At 36.6% G+C, this 13,587-nt stretch overlaps 1 protein-coding gene across 1 annotated transcript; it reads left to right on the top strand.

The window, feature by feature from the left end:
- Nucleotides 1-723: 723 nt before the first annotated feature.
- LOC117571230 (adenosine deaminase 2) lies at nucleotides 724-2,598 on the top strand. Its single transcript, XM_034253278.2, has 3 exons — nucleotides 724-1,706; nucleotides 1,761-2,204; nucleotides 2,270-2,598. Exons 1-3 carry the CDS (start codon nucleotides 798-800, stop codon nucleotides 2,444-2,446), a joined length of 1,530 nt encoding a protein of 509 aa, XP_034109169.1. The 5' UTR covers nucleotides 724-797; the 3' UTR covers nucleotides 2,447-2,598.
- The last annotated feature ends 10,989 nt before the right edge of the window (nucleotides 2,599-13,587 follow it).

Raw genomic sequence — 13,587 nt, 5'->3', positions numbered from 1 at the left:
GGCTTCACAAATCTTCAAAACTTCAACAAAATGTAAAGTAAATCAGTTTAAGACATGTTAATTATTTCAGACATTAAGAAGCCTAAATACTAACTCATTGTGTTGAATTGAGTTTAATGTCAGTTTTAGTTGAAGGTTAGAAAGTGACTTTCGAACACCTTCAACTCTTGCCTAAGTTGAATTATAGGCATGTCTGTCTCTGGCCCTAAGCTGTTTGCTCGCTTCTTGCAAGGGCCACAATTAAGATGCAAATTGTTTTTACACGAAATCAAATTCTCTCTCTGCAAATTCTTGCCGTTGTAGTTGTTTTCGTATTTGTTTTTGTTTTTGCTATTTTATTGTTGTTACTTTTGTTGCTTGAATGTCGTGCAAGTTTTCAAGTTAAGTGCACTATGTATGCAATCGACACATGTGTGCAACAAAACTCGTTAACACTTGAAAAGTTTCATGGCCCTGGGCAATTGTAGCTGTTTCTGTTTGCAAAGGTTGCAGCTGTGGGTGGACTTAGCTACCATATATGCTGAATAGAGACTCTCAATCTGTGATGAGATGATGATGGGGAAGAGCTCTGTGAGTAAGTAATGTAATGCTGCTAAAAACACTTACGCAAGTACTTGTTACCAAGGAGGTGTGAGCCAGACTAAGAGATCAGATTGAGATTAGCTCGCAATAACAGCAAACAAACTTAGAGAAAGTGATAACCATAAGCAACGTTTAATCTAGAAATGTAAAGTAGATCGCAAATCATTGAAAAATATTTTATATATTCCCAGTATAAATTTCCGGTTTGTTTTAAAATGCTTCCTCAAATAGCCAAATTTTTTGGACCCACAAATCTACGAAATTGTTCTCCAGATTCTTACAGGAAACTTCGCGAAATAATCTGCAAATTCGAACAGGGCGCCATTCTCGGTAATGATATTCAGTTGACAGATAAGGAGATCAAAGTAAATGACACAATAATGTGCCTCAAGATGGACGAATACAACCGAGGAGTCGAGGATCCCAATCAGTTTGTGCCAGGCTATCATATTTTTAAGAGACTAAACGACATTGAGAAGTCGCCGCTGTTCCAGCTGCTTCGGAAAATGCCGAAAGGCGGTGCCCTAAAGACACATGACTTTTCGATGTGCAGCACCAATTTCCTTATCGATTTGACCTATCGGAAGCATCTCTGGGCGTGCACTGTGAATGATGGATGTAAGATAGTTCAGTTTCTCTTCTCCAAGGATAAGCCCAAGAAAATGCTACACGAGGGCGGCAAATGGGAGACTATGGACGAGATTCGAGATCGTCGAGGTGAGGAGAATGTGCGCAAGAAGCTGAAAATGCTCTTCAGCATGTATCCATTATCAAAAATACAATCGAATGACAAGGCTTGGGACCACATGATGGGTATATTCGCATTGATCGACGGAATACTCAATTACTATCCGATTTGGGGTGAATACTATTATAATGCTCTCAAGGAGTTCAACGAGGATGGAGTGCAGTATGTTGAAGTTCGTTCACTGCTGAAACGTCTTTACTGTCTGGGAGGTGAAAGACTGCCAGCTAAGGAAACCCTCCAGGTGTACAATGATGAGCTCAAGAACTTCAAGGCTGATAATCCAGACTTCATAGATTCGAAAATCATTTATTCGCCACTTCGGCACACAACACCCGACAAAATTAAGGGTCATGTAAAGGCATGCACCAAATTGAATGTGAGTTTTGAAAAATTTGAATGTAAATTTAAATAATTGAAATCCTTCTTACAGAAAGAGTTCCCGAACTTATTAATCGGTTTCGATCTGGTCGGTCAGGAGACAATGAAATATCCCCTGAAAATGTTCGTTAATGAGTTGCTGAAAATGCCACCGCACATTGAATTCTATTTCCATGCCGGTCAAACCAATTTGTATGGCTCTCCGCTGGACGAGAATCTGATAGACGCAGTTCTTCTTGGTACTCGACGCATTGGGCACGCCTATGCAATAACGAAGCATCCGCTTGTGATGCAATTGGCCAAGCGTTTTGGCATTGCCATTGAGGTTTGTCCCATTTGCAATCAGGTGCTGCAGCTGGGGGCTGATTATCGAAATCATCCAGCTGCCACGCTGATTGCCAATGACATTCCATTTGTGCTGTCCTCGGGTAATCCTTCTTTTTGGCGCACAAAACCTTTATCTCACGACTTCTACATGGCTTTCCTAGGCATTGCGGTGAGATAATATAATATATAATATAAATTATATTTTCATAACATTCTCTACAATATCTATTACAGCCCAGGAATGCCGATTTAAAGTTTCTAAAGCGCACTGCCAAAAACTCAATTAGGCACAGCGCGCTATCTGATGAAGAGAAGGCAAACGCGATGCAAAAGTGGAAAACCAAGTGGGAAAAGTGGATCGACTGGACTATAGAAAACACAGAGAAGATTCTTGAAAAGCCAAACGAATAAGAATAGCAATAGTTATTAAAACCATAGATACGTGGACACCGTAAAAATATAATCAAATTTCCAAAAAATTGTAGTAAAAACTTTATTTGCTACAAACTATGCTAATGGAAATGACCAGCGTAATTGAAGAATAAAGTCCTCTCTGCTACCACAAAGTATTTAAGTTTGCTGCCTTTTTGATAATCAGCAGGCAAGCCAACAAGTTTTGCCGCAGCAATGAAACACTTCGACAGAAGGGAAGCATAGCTGCAGGCAAATGTAAATGTCGAAAAGACAACGAGACTCCCCCAACAGTTCCGGTTTAAGTCTGGGATCTGACCCCCGTTTGTGCCTGCCAGCACTAATTTCATTGACTTCCACACACTCGCATATACTATATGCTTATATGTATATAGCTAGATATGCAGAAGTCAGTCAAAGTGGCACGCACACTCACACGCCAGAGGGCAACACGCACACAGTGCTTCAAGTTGCCACAGTCTTCATTCGATTGTGGCTGCTTTTACTGCAAAAGTCGTCTTTCAACTTGATTGCGATCAACTGAAGAAAATTAACTTTTTTGCGGGGCATTGCTTATAATTAAAAACTTTATTATTTGTGAAACTTTTGCCCGCAGCTGTTGCACAATTGACACACGCGTAGCAAACTTCTGCTGCTCTTCTCAACTTGCCTCACACCCACACACATTCAGAAGAATTAGCAACAATTATCGAAAAAGTTGAGCTTGCATTTATCAGTTGGCATTTTTGTGCCAATCAAGAGTATTTTAGTTTGTTAGAAGAACGCGTCATAGATTTCCTATGTCAGCTACCTGTGGTAGAAACTTAATAAATTGACAAGTAATACTACCGAACAAAATTGATTTAGAGCAACCACAAATTCTTTTACTGTAGCATTTTAGGTTAATTTTAAAAATAAACCTCGGGAGCTTGTAGATGCACAGTGGAATAAATCTGTTTTAAATTGCATCTTATAATCGAAGGATAGATGGTTATTCTAATTTTGTACCTATAAAGTATATATATTCTTCATCAGCGTCAACAACCGAGACGATCTAGCTATGTCCGTCTGTCCGTCTGTGTGTATATTAATTTGGTATATAACTAGAATATTGGGAATGAGTAGAAAGTATCTCACATTCGAGAACCCTTGAATGTAGCTTTCTTACTTATTAAAAATTCGAACAGCTTTTTAAAGTTTTGTCATTGAAAAGGAATACTTATGCATTTGTTTATTTTCTTCGCACTATGCAACGCGTTATTCGTGTGCATCAGATGACTCGAGTAAACATTTGTTTAATGTTACTTTAAAATGTTGTAAACGGGCAGTGCATTCAATTTACAGTCCTTATGCCCATTCAAAATTATGTAAAATAAATGAAATATATGTAAAAAGTTGAATTCAGATTTAATTTAGCTAAAAATTTGATTATTTTATAATTTTTTCAAAAATTAGTTTGAAATTCTTAGTATTGATAAATTATAAAAGCAATGGCCACATTGTATCTCAATGAGTTCACTTCACTATGTCACATTTCCGCTCTTATTAATAATAGTTTTTATTGTGAACATTATTAACGTTACTATGTATCAGCGTAGTAATAAAATTGCGTGAAATTTGCATATTTGATAACTCTAAATATCATTTGAATAGCAATTTATATTCATGAATTTGTAAATCAAAAAACGTGTTGCGAAAGGCTCAAAATTGAAGCACTGAATACTTTAGTTGTCATTCCAGATGTGAAGTCAAAACTCATTAATCGATATATACTTATATGTTACTAACTACTCTAACTATATATTACTAATTTAAAAAAGATTACCTATCATATGCTATATTTGTATTGATTTAAGTTGTGCCATTCATCTAGCATATGGTGTGTTCTTGATCATTTGATATCTTACTCTTGACAGACGAAATTAAACCATCCTCATGTTCATACCGAATGCCAATGCAATGCAAAACATCAATATCAAAAGGGAAAAGATAAAGCTGTAACTGAAGCTGAAGCGCAGTTAGTTTGCATGCAAATGACATATCGAAATGTGAATGAAAGGGATTGAAAGGGAGAAAATCAACGCGACATGCAGCAGGACAAATAATGTGCATAAATTTATCAAATATGACAGAATGGGAAAGAGTTAAGCATACCCAAAGCGTTGGTCAATATGTTGTGCTGAATATGGACGACTGAGCGAAAGCGTGGACAACACTGATTAACAAGATTTGTATTGCCATTGCGAGGACTCAAAATTCTAATCAAATTGGGTGCTTACAAAATAAATAAGAACTAATATCAAATACGAGATCTGAAAATTTTAAATTTTTGGAGCTGTCTGAACTATCAACCATAGCCTACTATACATTGAGCTACTATCACAAAATTTAAGAGTTAAAAAAAATTACTAACTCAAATCTTTTTAAATTTCACTGAAATTCATTAAATTTGTATAAAACATAATCCAAAACAAATTTTATTAAGATAGTGCTCTTACTACCTTACTGCATGAATGGTTGATTTTGGAAACCTGAAGGCTTATTGCGACTTGTGATATAATTGTACACAAACGTAATTACGTTGATACCCAATAAAACAAAATTTTAAATTTTGTAAAATCTTAGAAGAATTGTTAGCATGATAATCCGAGGTTCAATTCTTCTGGGCAGCAGTCAAAAGCCGTTTCACCGAACACAAAATGTGTTTCGGATGTGGAACCTAAACGAATAAAAACAATTTATATTCTATATATTTGCCTATAAATTTGCTTATTTTCTTTAGTAATCATATAGCCACAAGTATTATAGTTTTAAATTAGAGTTTTAAGGAAATGTCATCAAACTTATTAATCCCAAATATGATTTACATTACATTACTTATTACCATAAAATTTCCAATAATGATTCCAAAAATATCTTGACATATTAATTAAATTTTACACAAAAACTGTGAATCTATTTATTGGATTTTAAATTTTAAAAATGTTTATAGGAACGATTTTTTCCTTGCGACACAAAAACTCTATAAAATGCAGAATTGATGTTGCCAAAAGTTGACTTGTGTTGACTAGTGTTATTGATGATGATGATTAGATTGTTGAAGCTGAAGCAAAAGTCAGACTTTGTTAGGGGTTTGCTGAGTAGCCACATAATAACGCTCAGACATGGACACACACACACACACACTTATCGGAATGAGGGGGAATTGGCATTAGCATATGATACGCTCGATGCAGTGTGTGGGGGAGGGGAGGGAAAGTCGCTTGGCTCATGCATTTTTCTACTGTCTGGCAGTAACGTTGCAACGTTTCAAATGATCAAAGTCTCAAATATGCAGACAGACTGGAATTTTGTTGTGCCATTGTTGCAGACAAGCACCGGGTACCTGATGCTGCAACTCCTCCAGCTGCAGCTGCAGCTGCCACACTCTTCAAAACGTCGACGATGAAGTCTAGCATGTTGGTTGCTCTTATGCGTGTTGACTCTTAATGTGCTACTCAATCATATGAGGGCGTTTCAGTGTGTGTGCGTGTGTGTGGTTGTATGTGTGTGAATGGGTGTCAATTACTCAAACGATTTTGTTCAGATAAACAAAGTAGGGACGGAAATCAAGCGATGTTCGTACTTGAACACTCGTATTTCTTTGCATAAGATAGAGAATTTAAATCCTTAAATTTATCGATATCACTTTTAAATACTTAAGGTAATTATCACAGATTAATGCAATTAATTTTGCTGTTTCCCAAAATTTGCCACACTCTGTTAGCTCCCATATGTTATGTGTGCACACTCATGTCCGAAATTGCATTGTCTCAACACTAATGAAATCATATTCACAATTTTCAATGCAATTCCCCTTTTAGCTAAACATGCCCAAAGCAAATTTACTGCCTTGCAGTGGGCTTAAAGTGCTTAACAATAGGTTGTGCCATCAAATTGCAATGTTGCCAAATTTGCTGAATCGGCAAGTTTAATTTCTAAACAAATTATATGTTGACAATTTGTTGGAAAGTAGGCAAATGCAAATTGTAGCCATGCAATTTGGTCATGCAAATACGAGAAGATAGATGAGCGAGCCAACCATGACTCTATACAAATTATATTGTAAATTTATCACAGAAGCTGTTGGAACTTGTACAGTGTAAAATAGAGCGAGAGGAGGAATGAGGGTTAACCAAAAATGAAAGGGAGAGAGACAGAGAGATAGAGAGAGGTAGGCGGGTATACACAAAGTTAGACTAACGCTGCTGATTTGCCGCTGGCATCAATTTCAATGGCATTTCCACTGCGCGTTTACAGTCATGCAACAACGACAACAACAGCAACAACAACGTTGAACAGGACGTGCCACATTGCAATGCCTGTTCCTGGTAAATCATATGCAAATGCATGCGTATGACATTTCAGTTCGAATTTTATTGTCCGCCCAGTTGCTAAATTATTTAGAGCCTGATTCCTGCTTCCATGACGAGTCATGCATTTTGAGTTCTTGTCACAAACAATCTCCCACCAGAGCCCACCCAGAGTCACACACAAACACACATTGGTTTGGTTTTAGTTGCTGTTTAGCACTTTAGTTGTTCAGCCTGCTTTTCGTCTTTCAATTTGACATAAAACCTTTTTGGGCACATTTTATGCAAAGCACTTGAGTGTGTATGCGTGCATAAGCATACAAGTATGTGTGTGTACATGTACGTGTGTGTGTATACATACGTGAGCGCATTTCACGCCTTTTACCCCCGCACATCAACACAAAGAGGGGCAAATACGTTTGCGTCTTATTTTGCCAGAGTTGCCAGGCTTCGTTGTTGCTGCAAAGGTTCAGCCCCCAAAACAAATGAGCCAAATGTCCCCTTTTATGGGCCACGCAGGCAGGCAAGCGTAAAAACAAAAATTCATTAAATTTCAAATCCTTTTTTCTTGCGAATCATCAAATGTCGCAAAAGCTTTTATTAGATTGTACACATAAGTACGCATATGTATTGGTGCCTCTATATGTACATACATATGTATGTGTTGGGTGTCTTTGTGCTTGAAATAAGCCGCAACGCATTGTGGTGGCCTAACTCATTAAATCGGCCTTCAAATGGATTCATGAAACGATGACATTATCTGAGTGTTGTGGAATGAATATGGCACATTAATCGCGGAAGAGCTTTGCAATGGAATTACAATTTGCTGATTTCCAAAAATGTATATATGTAAAAAGAAAAATGCTTAACTGAAAAGTATTAGTTAGAATTTAATTTATGAACTTTATATCATATGATTGTTTGTTATAATTGAAGTATTTGACTCTTCTCGAGTGATACTTAAAGAATTTGGAATACAAAAATTCAGTTCACCAAATGAAGTGTAAACTCATTTCGAATCGAACAAAACATTAATGGAAATGATTCTTGATTGAAAATAACTTTTAATCTGTGGCGCAATTTATCAGTTTCTGATCATATATAGGACTGATAGACAAGTTCTGTACCAAATCTATCCTTCAGTAAAATGTAAAGATTATAATTAAATGTAAACTATTTCTGAAATAAATTGATATCTGAAAAAACATTATATTTTAAAGCATCGTTAGTGTAATATGTATAATAAATTATACTTATTATTTTTCATATGATTATCAGACAGTCTACTAGCCACACACATTCTAATATTCTACTGAATGAACTCACTTCCACTTATTCTCATATGTAGGTATCTAAGTTACGAATGTGTGTTAGGGTATGTGAGTTCCTGTGCTTGTGGAAGTGGTAAAAGCCTCGTTAGTGAACTGATGTGGAAATTTTTAGATTGTAAAATGTGAGTAAATGGCCCAGAGACAACGCAACTCAACCCAACTCAGCAAGCAGATAAGAAAATTTATGATCGCTTTTTGGGGCATTTTGATATTGCTTTTTTCACACTTTAAATAGATTTTGCAATGCTACTTAGTTGCTCAGTTGAATAATTTAAAAACAAATGAACAATTTACATGTGAGATGGCCTCGGAAATGTAATTAAAATGGGGCAAACAATGGAAACAACTGTCAAAAGTCAGGCAGGCCTCTGACCATTGTCTGTGCCGCAAATTGACAGCTTGTGCTGGGTCATAGACTATAGACATGGACACACACAATAATTTACTATGTACGATGGACACACACGTAGAGATACAGAGAATGAGAGTGAGAGAGAAGGAGAAAGATGTAAGGACTCAGACATATGCTAGACAGCCGCTCCAGTTGCTGCTACTGCTGCTGGGCGAGGAACTGTTCATTAACACAAACATAAGCTATCAGACAGTCAGACAGTTATGTCAGACAAGCAGAGATGGAGTCGGACAGGCAGTCAGTGAACTGAATGGTCACTGTTGAGGAAGTGTTCTTCTGGGGTGCAGGTTGCAAGGCAACACAACAGTAGTACATCATCATGGCAACAAATACAACTTGGCATTGCAATGTTTGAGACCCATTCCGAAGGCCATTAAATCGCTTTCATTAATGAGAAGAGCCCTGTCGGTTGCACTTTGGCCATTGTCGAAGTTTGTGCAACAAATTAGAGGCAAGTTGGCTCTTACTTTGGGTCATATACTACATGCTCGTATATACATACTATATAAGAGGCACAACAAATATCCGGTACGGAAATTGCATCAAGACACGTGATCCTCATGCAGACAGACACCCAACCTTATGTACAGCGATGGCGGGACTATCACTATGCATAGACTTGTGTCTATGACTTCCGCTAGCCAGACAAATAAATCTTCATTTTGCTTGAACTTTCGGCTGCGGTTGCCGCAAGTTTCTGTGGCCCAAGCGCAAACTTTACTCAGACAAACGGCAAATTAACAGATGCCGCTGTTGCTGTGGCTGAAGTTGTTATTGTCACTGCTGCTAGTGCTGTTAGCGTTACTATATTGTTGCGTTTATGCAGCATGGCCTATAAAACTTCGCATAATGCGTTTTAAAGATCTAGACTAAATTGTTTATTTAAGCAAAGGCAAAAAATTACAAATCGCTACCAATTCACTCATTGGCTTACTAAACGCCATCAAACTAATATCGCATTTCGATTGCACCACACATTGATTTTTTTGTAATATAAATACTTTTTGAAATATTCCAAATGTAAATATTCAATTATACTTATTTAGTAAATATCTCTTATTCGATCCTTTTTAATCGCTGCAGACTGACGCTTGCTTATCGACGAGCTGCCAATCTCGTCCTTATGCAGAGTGCTGCCAACTTATACACACTGTCGTTTGAGTGCTTCAACTATCGATCCTATCGATACAATTTACGAACATTGAAAAATTTGTTTTCAACTTGGTTTTAGATATAACTTTTGTTTACTTTGTATAAGGGAATTATTAATAATATATGTATAGTACACAATTTAGTTGGTTAAACCTAGTAAATACTGTTTTCTGCTGATAACCATCTTCTGTACCATTAACTACCGCTACTAAACAACTTCTGACGACTGCTGGTACCGATAGCTTAGTGCCTATCGACTTCCGAAATCTAAGTGTCTATCGACTAGCCACCATCTCTGTTACATACACATACATATACCAAGTCTTTAAATAAACTGGCATTTATAATTTTCAAGCTACTACCAAATTTATTTACTTACAATGGAAACGTCTTAATTAAAATTATAAACGGTTAGAATGTTTTTGACATCTACAGCTCCAGAGCCGTCAAACTAGGCTACTAAATTTCTACCTGCCAGACTCTTAACATACAATTAGCACAACATCGTAGTTGTTTCATATACTTTAATTGTCATGTAAGATCTTTAAGTTGTTCTGCTGCTACAGGCACTACTTTGGTTGCGCTGCGCTGTTATTACCACTTCTCGGGCTACAGTTGCGGTCATGATGCGCAGGTGATTTACGGCAAGTGTAACAATGTCTGCATATTAATATGTTCCCAGGGCCAGAGCCAGAGCCAGAGCCCGCCCTGCTGACTGCTTACATTCGGTAGTTATTCAATGCACGAAATTCACAAGCCAATCCTCCTCTGAAGCTGCCAGTTTAACAAATCTCAGATGCCAAACTATGGGCCAAACTTGAACGTATGTCGACGAGTTCAAGTCGCTTATTTATGCTCTTGCCCTCTGCCAAATGATATTCAACAATTGCAACTGTTTATGATGTTTGTGTCCTTGTTGTTGTTTGTGTTTTTATTGTTGTCGGCCAATTTGCGACGCCTGACTGCATTTCGCATATTACATGGTATAAGGCAAATTATATTTCATATTTCACAGAGCTCAGTAGACTGTTTGCGTCTCAAGTGCTACTACAATGACGTTCATGTCAAAGTTTGGATGACGTTTTCGTCTTATATTATGTGTATTTGTTGTCGTTGTTGTTGTTTATGCTGTCGTAAACGTGACCATGGCCTTTTAAATTGTTGCTGTAAAGTATGCTACAATTATTTTCATCAAGCGTGCACAACAAAATTACATAGAAGACACGTAATTACATACATATAAGAACTAAAGTTTTTATGCACCAGACAAAATTTGTGTGCTTATTTTCCCGCTGCATTGAATTTATAAATAAGCCACGAAGTACTTCTTTAGCATAAATAAAGCAGCATTTGAGGTATATTTTTAATTTATTAAATTATATATTAAATGTACTTTAACAATTTAATTTTTTCTAACACAGTAATATTGACAAAGCAAATATTCTTTCAGATTTTTGTAATGCTTAAATTAATATTTATATACTTTACACATAATTAACGTTTTTCCTTTTCTATTAAATATTTAAACAAATATTTTGTCACATTTTTAAAACATTATTACCATTTTTACGTACTTATTACTTCAATTCTTCTCTGTAAAATTGTTAAAGAAATATTCTATCAGATTTTAAAACGTTTTTTCCAATTTTTTTAAAATTGCAAATAATTTTTATATACTTCACACATAATTAACGTTTTTCCTTTTCTTTCAAATTGTTGAACAAATATTTTGTCAGATTTTAAAAACGATTTTATAATTTTTCTAATACCTATCATAATTTTTACATACGTACTTACAATTAATTTTTCTTACTTCCCAAAAATGAGTAGTTAAATTGTAACCTGTAAAATTTGCCGCCTGTACGAGATTTTGCTGTTAAACAACAAGCAAAAGCAAAAGTGCACTTGAAATTGTTGATGGGACAACTAAGCCGAGCCTTATACGTGCTTGTGTGTCTCGCTCTCTGTCTCTCCTTCTGCCACTATGCGTACGTTGTTCTCGCCCTTTCTCTTTTTGTGTGAGTCTATGCATCTGTCTCTTTGTGCGTTTGTGTGTGTGTATGCTTAAACTTGTTGTCAAGTTTTCTTTTGTTTTGGATTTTACCAGACCCTCCCCCTCTACCTCGTTTCCCTCCTTAGGTCTGCATTCTGCATTCGTCGAAAAAGCATTTCAAAAATGTGCAAAACTTTTGGTTGCAACGTCGACATTGTCGTTCCCCTTGTTGTTCCATTTGCTGCTGTAGTTGTTGTTTTTGTTGTTGATGTCGTTGGGGGCAGCCGCATGCATAAAGAGCGACAGTCCGCAGGACATTTTATATTTAATTTACAGTGCAACCGCAATCTACATTTTCCCTTCCCCTCCATTCCCATCCCTTTCCCTCTCTTCACATTCAATATACGAACGTGTATGCGAGTCTGTGATTTTATTTTGCATTTAATAGAGTGCCATCCGGATTTTGAAGGGGTAAGTCTGCTGCATGATTTCACCGCATTGATTTTAGACGAATTGTTGTTTCGGCTTTTCGCTTTATTTTTTAAATGTGGCTTTTATTTATTTGTTGGTCTTGTTGTTGTTGTTGTTGTTGGCTATTCTACTATTTCAATGCTAAATGCTTGTGTTTAGCCGCATAGCCAAAAATTAATTTCCAATGACTCTGTTGTTCACTTAATACGCTGTCCATTAAATAAACACGAACACTCTAATGCCCTATACAAACACACAAACGCACACTCATATATATACGTAGCTAAATATTGCATTAAATAAAATCGAAAATAGGCTTTGAGGGCGATCTGGCAAGTGGGGATTAGCGTGGACACGTTCCAATCTCGGCTGTGATATCAAAAGACCCAAATGAAAATGAAATGCCAAATAAATTCAACTCGAAAAGTGAATACACTTTTAAATTATAATCATTGGTACTGTTTTCCATTTGTAACCATTTTAATCGTTATAAAAAAATTTCGTGCTAAATTCATCTCTTCTTAAATATTAAATTTTTTACAACTTAGCGAATATGCCCTCTTTAAATTGTTTTGCTTAAAACGACAAACAAAAGCAAAGCCAAAGTGCGCTTTTCAATTATTTTTTGCGTCCACTCGACAACTTTTTAAGTGTGGGCTTTCCTCTCCGCCCCACCACTCCCCACTCCACACCCTATTTCCTCATCAGGCCAGGCCTGAGTTCAGTGTTTTGCAGAACAAAATGGTCCCTGTATGGATTCGGCAATTCAATGTGCAGTCGTCTACACTTTTATTGCTTTAATTGCCCAGTGGAGTGCGACGAGGGCAACAGAATATACTCTGGAAATGTACACATGTTGCTAATGAAGTTCTCCAACTTTATTTCTCTCATGTCAGGTCATAATCTGTTAATCTGCGAGCCAAGCTGCTTACAGTATTCTCGTATGTACAAAACCATATTCCCATGCTACGAGCTAGGCCATCAGATATGTGCAAGCTCTGCTTTCGTCAATAGTAAGCTTCAGTACATTGCCCAGGTTACCAGACATAAACATACTCAATACTGTCTGAGAGCCACTTATCGAAACTTGGCAATACCGAAATATACGTTTCTCAACTGAGCAGCTATCACTTATAAAGACAGATTCTCAATGGCATTCAGTTCGTGTTTCATTTTCTCTTCACTGCATATTTTGGCAAAAAACGTAATGAAAATTGAGATATAGGTTGCAAAAACTGCACAATGTCTCCCAAATTTTCAGTTCTCTTTTGTCTATCTTATAATATTACGAGTATGTAGATAACAATGTTTGGAAATTACACGAATAACTCATGCTATTTAGTAATTTATAATTCAATTAAAAGAAGAACTTTCTGAATTGAGAAGTATTTATTGCAAATTGGTAGGTTCAATTTTTTTCTTGGAATTCT

The sequence above is a fragment of the Drosophila albomicans genome, chromosome 3, assembly GCF_009650485.2.
Source record: "Drosophila albomicans strain 15112-1751.03 chromosome 3, ASM965048v2, whole genome shotgun sequence".
Classification (NCBI taxonomy): domain Eukaryota; kingdom Metazoa; phylum Arthropoda; class Insecta; order Diptera; family Drosophilidae; genus Drosophila; species Drosophila albomicans.
The sequence above is the reverse complement of the archived record's forward strand: the minus strand, read 5'-3'. Positions and strand labels throughout refer to the sequence as shown.